This window comes from Marmota monax, unplaced genomic scaffold, assembly GCF_021218885.2.
Source record: "Marmota monax isolate L192 unplaced genomic scaffold, Marmota_monax_Labrador192_F-V1.1 WCK01_AAM20220418_F8-fsc00253, whole genome shotgun sequence".
NCBI lineage: Eukaryota > Metazoa > Chordata > Mammalia > Rodentia > Sciuridae > Marmota > Marmota monax.
The window spans coordinates 1,257,810-1,277,889 of NW_026695237.1; the positions used below are offsets into that span (position 1 = coordinate 1,257,810).

At 39.6% G+C, this 20,080-nt stretch overlaps 1 protein-coding gene across 4 annotated transcripts in view; it reads left to right on the forward strand.

Moving 5' to 3' along the window:
• Eif4enif1 (eukaryotic translation initiation factor 4E nuclear import factor 1) overlaps positions 1–19,632 on the forward strand; it is a 50,648-nt gene extending 31,016 nt beyond the window's left edge. For 3 of the 4 annotated variants that reach the window (XM_046439423.2, XM_046439424.2, XM_046439425.2), the window contains exons 8-19: positions 44–179; positions 380–559; positions 1,312–1,544; positions 4,823–4,894; positions 5,343–5,526; positions 6,935–7,014; positions 7,359–7,501; positions 11,267–11,351; positions 13,078–13,210; positions 15,606–15,950; positions 17,071–17,235; positions 17,889–19,632. In XM_046439423.2, coding sequence (XP_046295379.1) covers positions 44–179; positions 380–559; positions 1,312–1,544; positions 4,823–4,894; positions 5,343–5,526; positions 6,935–7,014; positions 7,359–7,501; positions 11,267–11,351; positions 13,078–13,210; positions 15,606–15,950; positions 17,071–17,235; positions 17,889–18,130 — 1,998 coding nt within the window. In that variant the 3' untranslated portion in view covers positions 18,131–19,632. The remainder of the gene's footprint in view (positions 1–43; positions 180–379; positions 560–1,311; positions 1,545–4,822; positions 4,895–5,342; positions 5,527–6,934; positions 7,015–7,358; positions 7,502–11,266; positions 11,352–13,077; positions 13,211–15,605; positions 15,951–17,070; positions 17,236–17,888) is intronic. The other variant, XM_058577434.1, reaches the window with a different exon arrangement.
• Positions 19,633–20,080: the final 448 nt, after the last annotated feature.

Below are 20,080 nucleotides of genomic sequence, written 5' to 3' on the forward strand. Positions count from 1 at the left end.
TTTTGGTCTAGAAACTATTAGCATCTTTTGTCTTTTTCTTCAGATGATAGAAGATGTTTTGGGAGAAGGGTCAGTCTCTGCCAGTCGGTTCAGTAGGTGGTTCTCTAACCCCAGCCGATCAGGAAGTCGATCCAGCAGCCTTGGGTCAACACCACATGAAGAGCTGGAGAGACTTGCTGGTAAAATAGCTTCAAATTCTGGCTTTATATATAAACTTTAGCTTTCTCTGACATGGTTCATTCTGTCTTCATTAGTTAGGGGTTCTTTAGGGTTAGAGGGTCTCTGCATGAAAAGCCTTTAATTTGTGTCCCTTTAATACTATTCTTGATGTTTCCATCCTACTAGAACCAGTTATGTATACGTTTGTTTGCAATATCAGGTCTGGAGCAAGCCATCCTCTCTCCTGGACAGAACTCGGGGAATTATTTTGCTCCTATACCATTGGAAGACCATACTGAAAATAAAGTGGATATTTTAGAAATGCTACAGAAAGCCAAAGTGGATTTAAAACCTCTTCTTTCCAGCCTTTCTGCAAATAAAGAAAAACTTAAAGAAAGCTGTAAGTGTTTGAGAATCTGCTTTAGATATCTGAAAAAGTTTGGATTGTCTTAAGGCAATTGGTTTTAACATACTGGTATTTCATCAAGTCAAATATATGGTGATTTTTTTTCTTAATGATGTTCAAAAGGATTTATTTTATCATTTTTGAGAATCTGATAGTGGTTCTTGGCCCTATAAGAACTTTTCATCCAAGTTGTTCTTACATAGGACCCAGTTGTAACACCTCAGTAAATATTTTTAATCCTCCCAAGGCAGTTCCTCACAACTCTGCCTCAATTTGCCATGTTCATACTTATGCTAAAAGCCCTTGGCATAACAATTTGGTACTGTAATAACTACAGTGCAGGTAGCGATTTTGCTGATGTTAGGCTATCTGGATTCCTATCCCTGGTAACAAGTCCCCAAAAGATTAATATTATTCTGCAGGACACAGAGCAGTATTGTGTCACGTTTTAAAACTTAGTACCTCATGGTTATGGTCCCCCAGTTTATAGCATCTAAACATTTTAGGTTTAGTTTATATGCCATCTTTTACTGAATACACGGTTATAACTTTATTTCCTCCTACTAAACAACTATGAGTTTTAAGTGTTTTCAGTTTGTCTATTTTCAGTGTCAGCCTTTTCTGACAGCTTCACTTCAGTTATGAAATAAATTATCTTCACTTTAACCATCATGATAGCTAAAGAGAATTTCTCCCAAATATCCCTTCTTGGTTTAACCTGGACTTTCTTATTTCTTAACTTTCAGCACATTCAGGAGTTGTGCTTTCAGTGGAAGAGGTAGAAGCAGGGCTCAAGGGTTTGAAGGTGGACCAACAAGTAAAGAATTCAACTCCCTTCATGGCAGAACACTTAGAGGAAACCCTGAATGCTGTAACCAGCAATCGACAACTCAAGAAAGACGGAGATATGACTGCGTTCAACAAACTAGTGAGCACTATGAAGGCAAGTGGGACTTTGCCTTCTCAGCCCAAAGTCAGTGTAAGTATTTGGAGCAAATCTCACCAAGCTTTTTCTCCTTTTCCATCTTTGTTTTATTTCCCATAACAATAAATGGAATTTTAAAAAGGTATTCCGAGTAAGTTGGAAATTCTTTAGTAGTTGTTTGGTCCTTGATGCTTTTGTGTATTAATTATCAATATGTTATTTGTTACTACAAAAGCAGAATTGTGGCTTGTATGTATGTATTGTGGGTGATAGTAAAAAGAGTGAAAGATCAATTCTTATACAATACCTACATAACTGTATTAAAGCCACAGCTAAAATATATTTGTATAAAAACTATCTTTTTGCATAAACTCCAGAGATGGTTTTCTGGTTATTTGGCTACTTAAGTTCACATAACTTGCCATATTTTTGTAATATAATTTTTTTACAGTAATTATTCTCAGATACCTAGGATTACCTGCTTTCTGGATAAGGAGTTGGCAATCATACAAATTATTAAAGTATTAAGATGGATTTTTTTAAGACAGTTTTACATTCTGTTAATTTACTAATATGGCAAAGGATATGATTCCAGATTTCTTTTTAACTTTTAGGCATTAGGTTAGTTACAAGGTGGATGCATTTTGGTAAATACCATACACTGGTCTTTGTCACAAAAATGTTTTGAGAGTGGTTCTCTGTCATGGTCTGTGTGTTAATATCACTATCTCTTGGTGTGATACAAAGGAGAATCTAGGTAGAACCAAATAATAAAAACATAGATTTATTCTAATTGCTAAGTTAGCAAATTTTTCAAAATTGAATTTTGCCTCTTTCTCTCCTGACCCTGTCTGAGAACTACAAGTAGTGGTATGAACAGCAATTTGAAGACAGAGTTCTTCAGACTTGCCTTCATAGTGCACCCTAGTTTGTTCACTAAGTCTTGTACCAAGGGAGGACAACTGATTTTTAGATTTCCTTATCTAACCAACAGTCAGTGATAGAGGCTTCAGCCTGCTCAAACAGGTGCCATTATTCTTGACCTTAATAGACTTCTTTATATCAGACTATACCATATTTTATATATATATATATATATATATATATATATATATATATATATATTATACATACTATACCCAATTACAGGGGAATAATTTCACAAACTGCTCCAGTTGTTTTCATACAAATAAATCATGGATCCAAATGCTTTTATATAAGGACCTGATTAAAAACTATCCTCTACATTTGTGTCTTAGTGATTGGGTGCTGACTGCAGTTCTGTTGGTCAGATCTTGCAATTAGCTTTTTTTCTTTTAGTGTGACTAAGGGAATGGAGGCAGAGGAAGTCAGCAGTTTGTTTTAATACTATGATTCCAGAATACTGACACAGCTGACCCTGAGCTGTGAGGGCACTTGGTTTAATGTTGGAGTTTCAGTGCTCTAAAGTGTATCTGGTTTCAACTGGAGGAATCAACCTAAAATACTTGTCAAAGGGATGGATGATATAATTCAAGTGGCTAGGCAGAAGGTAATACAAATTCAGCCTAACCTCAGAAAAAAAGCAAGGAAAGTCATGAAATAAGCATGCCAGGTGTTATCTTTCATTATACACACACACGTACGTATATACACATGCCTATATATGTGTGTATATATATACACACACATATATATATTGTTTTAGATGTATACAATATCTTTGTTTATTTTTATGTGGTGCTTAGTATCGAACCCTGTGCCTCACATGTACAAGGCAAGCTGAGCCACAACCTCAGCCCCTGGATATTTTTATTTATTTATTTATTTAGCAGCTGAGAATCAAACCCAGTGCCTCACACATGCTAAGTAAGCACTCTGCCACTGAGCTACAACCCCAGCCCTCAGCTGTTATCTTTATTGCTTGATTCACACATGTTGTAAGGTCCTGTCTGCTTCTAAAATGAAACTTCTTACAACTTCTATTTGTTATGTGTACTATTTTTCATCTGCCTTCAACCAGGTTGAAGGTTCAGTCATATTGTTCACCCCCAAAGTAAGATATGTTGATTCAATCTAAACTCTATTTTAAATAGAATTGTAGGCTCTATTCTGTAAATATAGTAAGCCATGCAGTATAAGGTTGCCTCTTTGTTTTAGCTAGATGTAATTAAATAACTGTTGAGAATATTACTTATTATAATCATGTGCTTTTAGTCCCAGTTCCAAAACCAACAATAAAACACTTGGGTAACTTTAGGCTATTTGTTGTACCCAGGATAATACTGTGGGTTTTGACAGATCCAGCTAGTGGAAAGAAAAGTATTCAGAGAAAGTACTTCAGGTTGAATGGACACTGGGATGTACTGAAGTGGAGGATTTGACTTGCCCTGTACGTGTGACCCATTTTGAACAGCTTATTTAGAAGTAATAAAATTCAAGGCTGGGGACATGGCTCAGTGGTATAGTGCTCACCTAGCTGCATGAGGCTCTGGGTTTGATCCCCAGCACCACAAAAACATTAATGTTGCAACTTCCTGAAATATAAAATCTTGAAATATAATAGTTTCAACCAAATTTGCATGTTATGTACTATAATTTAAATACCATCTGTGGTCAATAAATCTTATTAAAGCTAATGGGTAGCAAGGATTGCCTCAAATTTAAATATGAATTATCAAAATTTCTTATGCTCCTTACTAAGAGGTAAATGATGGCAATCTTCAATGCCTCCATTTTATTTTCCCCTCTTTTGATTGGAAATGGTGAAATGGACCAGAATTAGCATCAAAAGGATCTCAGAGTGGATTCTGTATGTGCATGTAAATAGTCTTTGCATTCCTAGATCTTTGGGGCATGTATGATGAGAGAGAATAAGTTGGTCTGAATTTTTTGTGAGTTAAACGTCTTTCTCCTGTTGTGTCACCTCCCTTGGGAGTGTCTAATATTTTCTTATGGTCCCCAATCTCTACTGTGTTAAGACACTTAAGCCAGCACACCTGTAATTCCAGCTACTCGGAGGACTGAGGCAGGAGGATCACAAGTATGAACTAGCCTGGGCAACTTAGCAAGACTCTGTTGCCAAAAAATAAATAAATTAGGGCTGAGGTTGTAACTCAGTGGTAGAGTACTCGCCTAGCATGTGTGCGGCACTGGGTTTGATCCTCAGCACCTTATAAAAAAGTTAATAAATAAGCAAAAGATAATTGTAGCCATCTACAACTTAAAAAAAGACAGGAATGGGAATGTAGCTCAGTTGAGCACTTGCCTAGCTTACATGAAACTGAATTTGGTCCTCAGTACCACAAAAAAAAAAAAAAAAGTTCAAACCAGTGTTTCTTTGACATTTTTAGCGAAACCTTGAAAGCCATTTGATGTCCCCTGCTGAAATTCCAGGCCAGCCTGTTCCTAAGAACATCCTGCAGGTATGTTACAATCTTATACTGAGGCCTCAGAGTCTGAACAATAGTACTCATTTTGAGTAGTGGTCACCCATCTTTGGGCCTTAGAGATGTTGTCTGGCAATCAAGAATGTAATATAGTTTGGTAGTTCTGTGTTGCTGCTGAACTCAAAATGGGTTAAGGAGAGGAGGGAGACTTTAAAAGAAAAAAATAAGCTCTTGTTTTCTGGTTTGCAAGTTTGTAATTTCTGTGGAGAAGAGTACCTAACCTGTAGTTGTAACTTAAATGTTGCTAGCTGAGCATTCAGAGGAATGTATTGCATGTACACATGCCAAGACATTCCATGGAACATGAAGGAGATTCATCATCTAGCTTCCAGAAATTAATCTGTAATCCACAGCTTTTCACTAGAAGAAAGAACTAGGTTTGTTAACAGGGATTTGTTTTTGGTGTTTGCTTCTCTTGTCTTAGGAACTTCTGGGTCAACCAGTTCAGAGACCTGCTTCTTCCAATCTTCTGAGTGGCCTTATGGGGAGCTTAGAGCCTTCTGCATCTTTATTGGGCCAAAGAGCACCCTCTCCTCCCATGTCACAAGTGTTCCAAACTCGAGCAGCCTCAGCAGACTACCTTCGCCCAAGAATACCATCACCAATTGGTAAGTAGTCTCCCCCGCCCCCACCCCTGTATGGGGGATTGAACCCAGGGGTGCTTTGCCACCAAACTACATCTCTAGCTATAGAATTCTTTATTTTGAAATATGGTCTCGCTAAATTGCCCAGGCTGACCTCAAACTTGTGATCCTTCTTCCTTACCCTCCTGAGTCATCGGGAGGACAGGCATGTGCCACTGTGCCCAATGTGACAGTCTTTTTCAGGGATATTCTTTTTCTTTTTTCTTTTTTAATTGTTGTAGACAGATACAATATCTTTATTTTATTTATTTATCTTTGTGTGGTGCTGAGGATGGAACTCAGTGCCTCATAAATGCTAGGCAAGCTCTCTACCACTGAGCTACAACTACAGCCCATTCGTGGACATTCTTAATGAGTTTTCAAAAATTGCGTAGCCAGACACGGTGGTGCATGCCTGTAATCCCAGCAGCTTGGGAGGCTGTGACAGGAGGATTGAGAGTTCAAAGTCAGCCTCAGCAAAAAGGCGCTAGGCAACTCAGTGAGACCCTGTCTCTAAATAAAATACACAATAGGAGTAGGGATGTTGCTCAGTGGTTGAGTGCCCCAAGTTTAATCCTCAGTACCAAATATACACACACACGTAAATATATTACAATTTTTGGAGGAAGGTGTGAGGTTAAAAAAGTAGAAGACAGTTTGTTATCCAACTGCCTTTCTAGATGACTATAGTTCTGGGTTTTTTTTGTTGTTGTTGTTGTTTTTGTTATTGTTTTTTTCTTCTCAAAATTATTAGGTATCTCAATCCAAAAAAGTAATTTTGACTTTAGATTTGTCCTTAATAAAGAAGTCAGAATAGTGGCTCTCTACCAAATTATTGAAGTTGATTGATTTAATTCAACTGTGAAGTCTTGTGGCTAATTCAGAATAAAGAAGCACTTCCAGAAAGCAGTTCTAGCAAAGTATGCTAGTGTTCCTATAATTCTGGAAACAGTGTTGGCTGCTGGCCAATCATACCTTGACAGACAAGTTTTGTAAACATTTATCTACGGTCAGGAAGATAGAACTCTATGGAAAGATTGTGACCCTAAGAGCACTGGATGCTACTTTGGTACCATTTGGCCTAGTGAGCATTGCCAAATTGCTGGTTATGCTGGCTGAGTTTTCTGCCTTTGAGATATTGGCTCTGAAAGGAACAACAGTGACTGATTAATGAGAAAGATGGATATACCAGCAGTTTGGGCAATGAAGAGCTCTGGTTTGAGTTTTACATAGCCTACTGTGGTAGGATAGAGTAAGAGGCTGTCAGCCTAGAAAAGTCAGTACTTCTCAAAAATGATGCTACTCAGCAAGGAGCAGCATGCATTAGGGATAATACAGCCATGATGTGTGAACATTTGCTTGACACTCATTGATTCTATAACTTTCTCATCAGGTTTCACACCAGGACCACAGCAGCTACTTGGAGATCCATTCCAAGGCATGCGCAAGCCCATGAGCCCTGTCACAGCCCAGGTCAGACTGGGCTATTTCTCAAACCCAATCTGTTGCTTTCTTTTTCGACCCTATTAATTATGGGGTGGAGAATTGAATTGCTACAATTTTCTGAAGTGATTTGGCAGCAATGGAACTTTATTGTATGTTTCATAGTGATGCTATATATTTCAAGTTCTGTGAAGGCTAGAAAATTACTGAGTAATTAAACTAATACTTATGTTTGGCAGCATAATTTAGTCACGTTTTGTCATCTGCTACTTAAAAGTACCTTTTTAAGAGGAAAGAGACCCCTGTAGAAAGTACATTGACTATCTTTTTTTTTTTTTTTATTTTGCTGACCCTCCCCTGCCATTTCTGTTCAGCAGATGAGCCAACTCGAATTGCAACAGGCAGCTTTGGAGGGGCTGGCCCTACCACATGACCTTGCAGTGCAAGCAGCAAATTTCTATCAGCCTGGTTTTGGCAAACCACAGGTGGACAGAACCAGAGATGGATTCAGAAACAGGTAAATTACTAATCCAACCTGTGAGGATTTGGGTAATAATTTGTGAATATAGTTTTCCTGATATTAGTAAGTTAGTTATTCACAGTACAGTTCTGTTGCACATGCTGATATGTTATAAACAAATAGAAGGAATTCCATCCCGCTGCAGATATAGGGAATATGATTGCATTCTGCTGAAGGGATATCTGGTTTTTATCCTGCATGGCTTTTATAAATTAGTTTTTATGGTTTCATTTTGCTAATTAGTTATATAGAAGAGATAACTGCCTGCCTGATTTACCTTACAATTTTGTTAAGAGTAAATACATTTAAAATCTCAAGGATGTTTCTGCCAGTTAAAGGATTCATTTTTATAGGTGTGAATAGCATAGCTTCTTATTTGTTTTGTTTTTGTGGTGCTGGGGATTGAACCCAGGGCCTTGTGCATGCGAAGCAAGCACTCTACCAACTGAACTATATCCCCAGCTCTATAGCTCCTTATTTGAAGTCATACTTTTGAGATGATAAAAAGCAAAATTCTACCCTACTTCACCACAGATGCAATGTTGTGTTATCACACTGTATCAATACCGGATTGTTACATCAAGAGTTTATTGGTTAGAGTTGATGGGTTTGTTGACCAGAGCTGTTAATAAGTAATTATTGACTTCACTATCTTTTTTTTTTTTTTTTTTTTTTTGTGTGTGTGTGTGTGTGTGGTGCTGAGGATTGAACCCAAGGCCTTGTGCATGCAAGTCAAGCACGCTACCAACTGAGCTATTTCCCTAGCCCATTCTTTTTGTAGTTGCAACAAGTGGTAAATGAAATGAACCATAAGTTTGGGAGGAATGGGAATGGAGTAGCAATATTCTTTTTTGCAAAATCCAAGAGATACAGAAAATTGCATAAAACAAATGTGCAGCTTATGATAAATTAAACCCCCTTATTAATTACCCCAGAAACCTTCCATGTGCCCTATGCTAATTATACATCTTTTCTCCCTCAGAAGTGACAACTGTTTATCCTCTAAAGGTAATCACTACTTTGCTGTGTATAGTGGCACATACCTGTAAACCCAGTGACTCAGTAGCCTGAAAGAGGATTGCAAATTTAAGGCCAGCCTGTTAGCAAGGTCCTGTCTCAATAAAAAGGGTTGGGCTGTAGTTCAGTGGTAAAATACCTCTGGGATCAGAGTGGTGGGGGGTGGGGAGGGGTAATCACTACCTTAATATATTGAATTTTATCACAAAAATGTGTATCTTTGAACATCACAGTTTAGTCCTGCCCGTATGATATTTAAGTATTTGTTGCTGGGTGTGGTGGCACATGCCTGTAATCCCAGTAACTCGGGAGGCTAAGAAAGGAGGATTGTGGGGGCTGGGGATGTGGCTCAAGTGGTAGCGTGCTTGCCTGGCATGCGTGCGGCCCCAGTTCGATCCTCAGCACCACATACAAACAAAGATGTTGTGTCTGCCAAAAACTAAAAAATAAACATTAAAAAATTCTCTCTCTCTCTTTAAAAAAAAAAAAAAAAGAAAAGATAAGAAAGGAGGATTGTGAGTTCAAAGCCAACCTCAGCCACTCAGTGAGACCCTGTCGTTAAATAAAATACAAAAAAGGGCTGGGGATGTGGCTCAGTGATTAAGTGCCCCTGAGTTCAATCCCTGGTACCAAAAAAAATAAATACATACACACACATATACACACATATATAAAATTTGTTGTTGTTTTTTTGTTTTGTTTTTGTTTTTAAAGAGAGAATTTTTTAATATTTATTTTTTGGTTTTTGGAGGACACAACATCTTTATTTTCTTTAATGTGGTCCTGAGGATCGAACCCAGCAACCCACGCATGCCAGGCGAGCGCGCTGCCGCTTGAGCCACATCCCCAGCCCTAAAATTTGTTTTGATGTGATTTTATTTATTTATTGGTACTAGGGATTGAACCCAGGGATACTTAACCAGTGAGCAGCACATCCCCAGCCCTTTTTATTTTTTATTTTTAGATAGTCTCATTAAGTTGCTTAGGGCCTCACTAAATTACTGAGGCTGGCTTTTAACTTACGATCCTCCTGCCTCACTCTCCCAAGCCACTAGAATTACAGACATGCACCATACCTGGCTTTGATGTGATTCTTAGTTACCTTATCAGTGCCTCAGTGTCTTGCTTCAACTAGTTTTATCTGTCTTTATCAGAAGACATTACAACCAGGAAAATACCCTGGCATAAATACATCCAGTCTATAGTGCTTTTCAGCCTAAACACAGAGCCGAGGATCTGTCTGCTGAACATTGGTTGACCTGCTTTCTGTCGTTAGCATAATGTGGTTCCTTAGCAATCACTAACATGATTTGAGACTTTCAAAGCACTTTTAACATACAAAATTTTATTTGGTCTTTGAATCACCCCTGTGATTTAGATGAGAGTAAAAACTGCATTTTATAGATACTGAAACTTATTTGAGGGAGGGGGTTGTTTTGTTTTTGTCTGTTTCCCTGCTCTTTCTACTTTGCAGTACAAGAACGTGACCTCCATGAGATTAGACTCTTTGTTGTGTTCATGCTGTATCTCTAGCACTTAGAACAAGGTCTGGTGCTCAAATCTGTTTATCAGAATAAATAACTGATAAATTGTATAGAAACCCCAGATTTAAAGGTCCCCCTTAGTCACTTAGAATACCACTGCTCTGTGTCTGCCTACATTGTGGCAGGAGGATCCTAAACCCCTGGCTTCTTTCCAGTTAGTACCAGGTAAGGTAGGGTTATCCAAGCCAGTATATAGTTTATTACCAGTATGGTGGCTAGGGAGGCTTTCACTCTATGGGCTGGGTGTGTTCTAGAAGTTAGGGAGCAACACTGGCACAGCACCTGACATATAACTTATGCTCTGAGACAATGGTTCAAATCAATTAAAGAGTTCCAGATATCTCAGGACCCAGTTACATGCAACATGCCCCACTGTTCCTGTTTTACACCAAGATTAATCCCAAGGACTTCCCAAATCCCCATACCTATTCTAGCAACCTGAACTACTATTCTCTATCTTTAGATTCTCCTGGGTCATACCTCATTTAATATGAAGTAGATTTTTTTGTTTTTTGTTTGGTTGGTTTTTATACTGGGGATTGAACCTACTGAACTATGTCTCTAGTCCTTTTTTTTTTTTTTTTCTTTTTTTTTTTTTTTTTTTTGAGACAATGTCTCAAGATCTTAAGTTGCTGAGGTTGGCTTCGAACTTGCAATCCTCCTGTCCCAGCCTCCCAGGTCACTTGGATTACAGGTGTGTGCCATGATGCCTGGTTTAATAAGCCAGTTTTTCCCCAAGAAGCAGAGTCTTCCAAGTTTTCTGTCATTCTGTTTTACAACTATGCCTCATTTCCCTAGGTTATTGACTTTTCCACTAGACAGTTCTTGCAAGGCCTAGGCCATGTTTCATTAAGTTTTTGTCTTTCCTTAGAATTTGGCATGTGTTTTTCCATAATTTAGATACAAATTGAATGCTTAGGAGATTAACTTGAGTTAAGGAAAGTGATGCTAAATTCCTGGGCTGGTCTTGAGTGTTAAATGGTTTGGGGAGTTTGAGTGGCTCAGGGCTGGGATTGTGACTCAGTGGTATAGCACTTGCTTAATAAGTGTGAGGCACTGGGTTCGGTCCTCAGCACCACATTAAAAAAAATAATAATAAAATAAAGGTTTGTATACATCTACAACTAAATAATGTTTTTTTTTTTTTTTTTTTTAAGTTTGAGTGGCTAGGAGCTTATACTGAAAATTGATTTGTTCACAGGCAACAGCGAGTGACCAAGTCACCAGCACCTGTGCACCAAGGGAATTCCTCTTCCCCAGCCCCTGCTGCTTCCATCACAAGCATGGTCAGTGACTGTTGACTGTGAATGACTTTTTAAGACTTCTCTGTTTGTGCCTATGTTGTGTGTACCCCAAAGTGTCCTTGAATGCCTTTCCAGAAGAATACTGATCTAATAGTCTTTTATACCTGCTTGTGTGTGTGGTAGAACAGTAGGATTTATTTGAGACAAAAGCTCCTAGAAGGTGAGAAAGGACCCAATAAGGGTTCCCCTCATACTTTTTTTTTTTTTTAAGGGGTGGGTGTGGGTGTGTGTGTAAACACAATACCTTTATTTTATTTTTATGTGGTGCTGAGGATTGAACCCAGTGCCTCACATGTGCTAGGCGAGCACTCTATCACTGAGCTACAACCCTGGCCCCTCATACTTGCCTTTTTATTAGATCTTTCCCTGGTCGATCACAGTCTAACTCAGATTTCCAGTGAAGCCCCTATATTGGGGAAAGTATATTCCCGCAGATAGATGAGCATGAGCCAAAACACACAGATGACATAGTATATGCAGACGGACATCTCATACAGGGAGGCAGAAGGAAAAGGTGAGAAGTGAGGCAGACTGGTGGATAGGGGTAACAAGTCACATCATGGTGAGTACATTTTATATGCTGGGAGTTTGCAAACTGTTCGGGTCTCAGGTATAGGAACTAAGGCTGGGACAGAACAGTTTGTTTGTAGGGACCAATATAAGTTTTACAACTGACTGGTGGTATTCTTTTTTTTAAAAAAATGTTTCATTCTCCACAGACTTTTTATCATCTAGTCAAAGCTGATAGAGACCCTTCAGGGTTCCACATGGGTCTTTTACATTTTTTATATCTTTTTTTGTTTTGTTTTGTTTGTGTGTGTGTGTGTGTGTGTGTTTGTGGTACTGACGATCAAACCCAGTGCCTCACATGTGCCAGGCAAGTGCTCTAACATGAAGCCACAATCTCAACTTTCCACGTGGGTCTTTGCACCAAACACCTTGAAAGCAAGATCTAGAAGAAGCTTTTCTATTCATAAGTTTTGCGCTGTCTCCTTACATCAAGGATTTTGGGGTTGTTTAAGAAGAAAAGAAATATATAGGGCTAGGGCTGGAGCTCAGTGGCAGAGCGCTTGCCTAGCATGTGTGAGGCACTGGGTTGGATCCTTAGCATCTCATAAAAAATAAGCAAATAAAATAAAGGCATGCTGCCCATCTACAACAAAAAAATTTTTTTAATTAAGAAAAAAAAAGACATAGTAAAATAGTGACAAGTTCACTGTTTTATTGACCCCAAGTGATGAATGACCCCAAGTGATAATTCCTACTGGCTGAGGAAACTATTTGAATAATTGTAATGGTAGCCAGGTGAAAAAGAGAAACATTAAGAACATGGAGTTATTTAGATTCTGACATTGTCATTGAAATGTCCTTTCCCAGATGCAAGAGTAAGCTATTACTCTAGGTTATACTTCTGCCCATGCTTTTCCTCTTCCCAGCCTAATCTTGGGCTGGGAAAATGTGTGAAACAGAGGCAGGTCCCCATCATAAAAAATTGTGAGCAAGTGGTATAAAGATCTTGGGACACCACCTATTTGCCCCTTTAGGTGTCTTTTCCTTCAGTAGCTATGATGAACATTAGAGTTGGTCTCTGCCACCATGTGGGCAATATCGTGTCTCTTTTTTGTTGATTATCTTGACCACTTAAGCCTGCCTTAATATTAGAGAAGGGAACTTAGAGCGTGCTGATGCCAATTGCTTTTCTCTGCAGCTTTCTCCTTCCTTCACCCCTACCTCAGTAATCCGGAAGATGTACGAGAGCAAAGAGAAAAGCAAGGAGGAGCTAGCATCGGGAAAAGCCGTTCCTATTGACAGTAAAGAAGATACTCAGAAGGCCGCTGAAGGTAGTACTACAGAGTTGTTAGCTATACTATTCAACAAAGAATGTCTCAGAACATGGGCCTTAGTGCTGAACAACCTGACCTGTTTCTCTGCAAGGCCCTGGGCCCATCCCCTGGACCATAGTTCTGTGTCTATGAGAAGGGTCGGACCAGCTCACAGTCACTTGCTTGTTCATATTCTGACCAACATAAGGGGTGTAAATGCTGATTTAAAAGAATAACTAGGGCTGGGGGATATAGCTCAGTTGGTAGAGTGCTTGCCTCACATGCACAAGGCCTTTGGTTCAATCCCCAGCTACACCATAAATAAATAAATACATAAACAAACAATAAGCTTAAAAATAAATAACTAAGCTGGGCGCCATGGCATATTCACATAATCCCAGTGTCTCAGGAGACTGAGGCAGGAGAATTTTACGTTCAGGGCCAGCCCTAGCAACTTAGCAAGGCCCTAATTGCCCCAGCAATCTAGCAATACCCTGTCTCAAAGGCCTGGGCTTAGGTGTGGTGGTGCACACCTGTAATCCCAGCAACTCCGGAGGCTGAGGCAGAAGGATTACAGGTTCCAGGCCAACCTCAGTAACTTAGTGAGCCCTAAGTAACTTAGAGAGACCCTGTCTCAGAATACAAAAAAGGCTGAGGATGTGGCTGAGTGGTCAAGTAAGTGCCCCTGAATTCAATCCATGGTTCCCCACCCCCTCAAAAAAAAAAAAAAAAGAAAAGAAAGGGCACTACAGGTGTGGCTCAGTGGTTGAGTGCCTTTGGGTTCCAATCCCTTGTAACAAGTACCAAACAAAAAGAATGACTTTAGTCTTCAAGATTATTCTTGTTCTGCTTCTGAAAGTTTGGATACTGAAGTGTCTAATACAATCTGTGAAATGAGTGAAGCATATAGATGTAAGAGCCTTTCAAAAGTGTATAGAAAATGTGCAAGAGGGCTGGGGATGTGGCTGAAGCGGTAGTGCGCTCGCCTGGCATGCGTGCGTCCCGGGTTCGATCCTCAGCACCATACAAAGATGTTGTGTCCGGTGAAAACTGAAAAATAAATATTAAAAAATATACATATCTCTCTCTTAAAAAAAATGTGCAAGAGGCTTATGAGTTGCACAGTAGTGATCATGAAGGACATGGTGGTAGACATAATGACACAGATTCAAATGAGTTAAGTGTTAAGTATTGGTGTGAGAGCTTTTTGCTCGTTTGAGAAGGCTTGGTGGGGGGGTGAATATAATGGAAATCCTGTTGGTCCTATTAGGTTAATTTAGATTCTTTGAGCAGGCTGTGATTGTTGCTCTAATTTTCTGCTGTGGATTTTCATGATATTGTACTTGATTGTCTCCTCAGGGTATAAAAAGCATGTTAATCACAAGCATTTGACAATGATGAAACTACATGAACCACCAGGCCTGATATATCAAGCATTTGCCAGTAGTTGTCCTTGGATTGGGAGGAATATGAGAATATAGATGTGGGCTCCCTGCCCCAGCCTACTTCCCCCATACCTCCTTGTCCCCAATACTGGGAATTAAACCAAGGTGTACTGTACCACTAAGCTATATCCCTAATCATTTTTATTTGAAGATATGGTCTTGGGGGGCTGGGGTAGTGGCTCAGCGGTAGAGTGCTCATCTAGCATGCACAAGGTACTGGGTTCGATCCTCAGCACCACCTAAAAATAAATAAAATAAATAAATATATTGTATCCATCTTTAAGGAAAAAAAAATGGTCTTGCCAAGTTGCTGAAGCTGGCCTTGAATTTGCAATCCTGCTTCTGCCTCCCAAGTATATGAATTATAGGCATATACCACCATGCCACGCAAGACGTGGGCTTAGAGACATTTATATAACTTTTGAGACTTTGGTTTAGGGAATTTATCAAAACTTCTTTGTAGGTTGGGGGACATAGCTTAGTGGTAGAGAGCTTGCCTAAAATACCCAAGATCCTGGATTTGAACACCAGCACCAACAAAACAAAAACATGATAGCAACAACAAAGCTTTGTTCCAGCAAGAAGTTGAAAAACTTGGGGTCTAATCCTAGTTCTATCCCTAACTACTCCTGTAACGTTGACTCACAGTTCATCATCTTGGCCTATTTATAAGGCAAATGATGGTCCCTATCATGTAGTCTTTTTTTTTTTTTCCTGTAGCTGTAGATGGACAGAATGCCTTTATTTTATTTATTTTTATGTGGTGTTGAGGATTGAACCCAGTGCCTCACGCATGCTAGGCAAGTGCTCTGCCACTGAGCTACAGTCCCAGCCCTTATCATGCAGTCTTCTAAATTTGTCAAGGTATCAATTAAGAATTGAGATTTACTGGACCTTTGGGAAACCAAAGTATTTGGCCAGAGTAAAGGTTTGCCAATACCAAAATATTCTCTTCTGGATCCTTACAGAGAACTTGCTGTCGTCCAACTCCATTCCAAATGCTGATCGAGACTCTTCTCCTATGACAAATCCTAAACTGTCAACATTACAGCCGTCTTCATGTTCTACCCCACTGTCCCAGACAAACCGATACACCAAAGAACAAGATTACCGACCTAAAGCAACTGGAAGAAAAACACCCACCTTGGCATCCCCAGTTCCAGGAACACCTTTTCTCCGCCCTGTCCACCAAGTTCCCCTTGTTCCCCATGTCCCCATTGTTCGGCCTGCTCATCAACTTCACCCAGGATTGGTTCAGAGGATGCTGGCCCAGGGGGTACATCCACAGCATCTTCCAACTTTGTTGCAAGCTGGTGAGTTTCTAACCTGGCTTGGTTATCTGTAGACCTGGCATGACATTTGCTAGTATTAATTGAACTATGGAAGATTTTCATCCCTTTAAAGATGTTACTAGAGTCTAGCATGTAAATGGTGGGCAATGGGAACAATCCAATCCATCTTTTTGTCCTTTAAAAGCATTTTCTTGGGGCTGGGGTTGTGGCTCAGTGGTAGAGTGCTAGCCTAACATGCTTGAGGACTAGGTTCAATCCTTAGTACCACATAAAAATAAGATATTGTGTTCACCTAAACTAAAAAATAAATATTAAAAAAGTAGTTTTTTTTTAACTTTTTTTTTTTTTTTTTTTAGGTACAAATAATTGAATCCAGGTGTACTTAACAACTAAGTCACATCCCCAGCCCTTCTTTTTTTTTTTTAACTATTATTATTTTATTTATTTTTTTAAATATTTATTTTTTAGTTGTAGTTCGACACAGTACCTTTTTTTTTTTTAATGTGGTGCTGAGGATCGAACCCAGGGTCGCGCATATGCTAGGCAGTTGCTCTACTGCTGAGCCACAACCCCAGTCCAACTATTATTATTTTAATACCTTTATTTTATTTATTTATTTATGTGGTGCTGAGGATTGAACACAGTGCCTCATACTTGCAAAGCAAGCACTCTACCACTGAGCCATAACCCCAGCCCTATTACTATTATTTTGAGACAGTCTCACTAAGTTGCTTAGAGCCTTGCTAAGTTGTTGAGTCTGGCTTCAAACCTGTGATCCTCCTGCCTCAGCCTCCCAAGTCACTGGGATTAGGGTGCATTGCCACACCCAGCCTTCTTAAAATTTTTTTTTTTTTTAAGAGATGGACACAATACCTTTGTTTATTTTAATGTGCTGAGGATCAAACCCAGTGCCTCACACATGCCAAACGTGCTAGGCAGGCACTGTACCACCGAGCCACAACCACAGCCCCCAAAACTTGTCTTTTAAAGATAATGACAAAGAATGCTGATAGCTTAAGTGTTTTTAATTCTTTATATTTAAAAAAGAAAAAAGCTTCCAAATCAGCAAAACTATACAAACTTAAAAATTTCCAGGTACATTAAGACTACTTTTCTAAAGTTTCCTCTTTCTGCCCAACAGGTGTGCTTCCTCCAGGGATAGATCTGACTCATTTACAGGGAATATCTGGCCCAATCCTAGGTCAGCCCTTTTACCCTTTACCAGCTGCTAGTCACCCGCTCCTAAACCCTCGTCCTGGGACACCTCTGCATCTGGCAATGATGCAACAGCAGCTACAGCGCTCAGGTAGGTTCAGTAGTGGGCCAGGTGAGGTTGGAATGGGCAGGCTTGAAGCTTTTAGAACTAGTTTCCAGTGAAGGAGATGAATTAACACTGACACCATTCCTTAACTTGACCTAGCAAGACTGCAGTAAGGAGGGGCTAGGGTTGTGGCTCAGTGGTAGAGCGCTTGCCTTGCATGTGTGAGGCACTGGGTTTGATTCTGAGCACCACATATAAACAAATAAAATAAAGGTCCATCAATAACTGTAGTAAAGTATAACTCAGGAAGATGAAGTAAACCAATTTCTATGGGTTTTGGGATTATTGCTCCTGCCCAGGTTTTCTTTGTTCATGACCTCTTTCTTAGAAGGCCAATAACAATTCAGCATGGGACCTGCCCAGGGTAGATGCTCTCTCACCAGCTAATCTTTCTGTGATGCAGCTGCTTGCCTTGGAAGTGGTCTTGTCATCCAGGGTGGTTTTTCAGTATCGATGGCTTCAGTATAGCTTAGCTTTCTTTCCAAGGTACCAACTTCTAATATTGTTGCCATCTTGAAAAGTAGTTTTCTAAAGAAACTAGAATCCTCTGGTATACTTTTGTTTGGAATTGTATGGATAGAGTTTGAATGAAACAGAGCCTAACAAAGAACTACTTTCCCCCCTTCTTATCTCCATAGTTCTGCATCCTCCAGGCTCTGGTTCCCAGGCAGCAGCAGTCAGTGTTCAGACAACCCCTCAAAATGTGCCCAGCCGGTCAGGCCTGCCCCAAATGCACTCTCAGCTGGAGCATCGCCCCAGCCAAAGGAGCAGCTCTCCTGTGGGTCTTGCCAAATGGTTTGGCTCAGATGTGCTACAGCAGCCCCTGCCCTCCATGCCCGCCAAAGTCATCAGTGTAGATGAACTGGAATACCGACAGTGAGCAGGACAGGCAGGCTTACCTATACCTGGACCTTTGGTGGCGCCCTGCTCAGGACTCTGCTTCCTCATCTCGGTTGGTTTATGGGCTTTTACTTTGGAGCACTCTCGGTGAAGCTGTTGAGGGAACCCACGCACCTGGTGTGGTATGCATTATGACAGAAGGATCTTAACCAATCGAGTGGAGTCTACATAGTCTGAATACAGGATGCACAGTGTCGTCAATCCTGGAAACAGTCTTTCTTTTTTTGTAAGATATGTGAATGAAGTGTTGGTGTCTTCACCAAGAGGTGGCACCTAAGGGTTCTGAGGAAATAAATGTATAGGCCCTTATGTACAGACCTGTGTATAAACAACTTTTGTACATACATATAGAATAGCTTTTTTGAACTTATACAGCTGTACATAAAAGTAGCTGGTATTAGTTAAGCCTGTGTCAACATTTGGATTTTTTTTTTTTTCACTTGTATATTTGGGACATTTTTTTTTCTTTTGGTTGATTAAAGTTGCATATACTATGTGTGTGAATGAAGTGAATGACTTTGTGTTTATTTTTTCCCTGAATTCCTTGATTGTAACAGTTGAACCAAGAGACTCAGTAGATTCCTTGAAGGACCTAATTTTTCTTTAAAACTCATGGAATTGAACTCTATCTCAATTTAGAGGAAAGAAGCTTAATGTTTTTTCTTGAGCCTAGATCCCACTGGGTCAGCTGAGACTGAGCTGACCTGTGATGATAATGGCCTTGAGGCTAATAACAGGATGTCAATATTTGGCAATTTTCAAAATTAAATTCACCTAAGATAATTTGTTTATCGGGGGAAATCATGTATATGGTGGTTTCTCCCAAACATTAACTAGGCTATCCTGTTTATTCATCTCCGCTCCCATACAATCCATTGAAGTCTAATATTTCTCCATACAGAACTTTTCTCAGAAGTTGGGGATGTAAGTGGTTGACTGCTTACCTAGCACATGTGAGGCCCTGGTTCCATCCCCAGTACCAACAACAACAAAAATAAAGTAATAGCCAGGGTGGTCGTGTACACCTATAAATAATCTGAACTACTCAGGAGGCTGAGGCAAAGAGATCACAAATTCCAGTCCAGCCTTTTATAACTCAACTGACTCAAAATGGTTTTTTGTTTGTTTTAAAAGCTGAAGGTGCAACTCAGTAGGTAGAGCACTTGACTAGCATGAGCAAGGCTATGATTTTAATCCCCAGTATCACAAAAAAGAAAAGTGGAAATAAATGGAGATTACAGCTAGGTTTTCAGAATAGATGTGTCTGGCAAACCACGCTTTATTAAGAGGGAAGCCAGATCCACTGCCCCTTTCTTTGTTGTGAAAGATAGATATATTTCACAAACACAATTAGAAATACAGATAAATTTAAGAACCAGAGTTATCCCCTGTAAGTTAATTCTATTCCCTTTATAAAGAACTGATGCAAAAATAAGCATGTGACCCAACTTAAACCATGAAATAAAGTTTTCTTCCATTTCATCTGGTTAAGTTAGGCATTCTGTTAAATTCAACTAAGGGCACAGAACAATGAATTCATTTAATTATACTAAGGTAGGTCAAGGAAAAACATGTAATATGTAATAGAATAGGAAATTCAAACCTTGCTATGAAAGCCAAACCACCAGTCTTGAAGCTCATGAGAAAACCTTTGGCTGCAGGAATGTATGTTTCTCCTCAGAAAGTTCCCTAATGCAAATACTTCTAGAGCTGCCAAGCATAAGCCCAAAGAAGAGAGGGGAAAAGTACTGTAAGCTCTTCCCCCAAGGACTGTGGAGTCACAAATCAAAAGGAGGAAAAGGTACCAAATAATATCAAAGCCTAGTCAAAGCACATCCTCTCATCTTGAACTGGATTTTGATAACCCCTCCCCAGAATCTTGGGTGTGCTAAATGCTTATAAAGTGAATTTTGGCACAAGGATTCCCCAA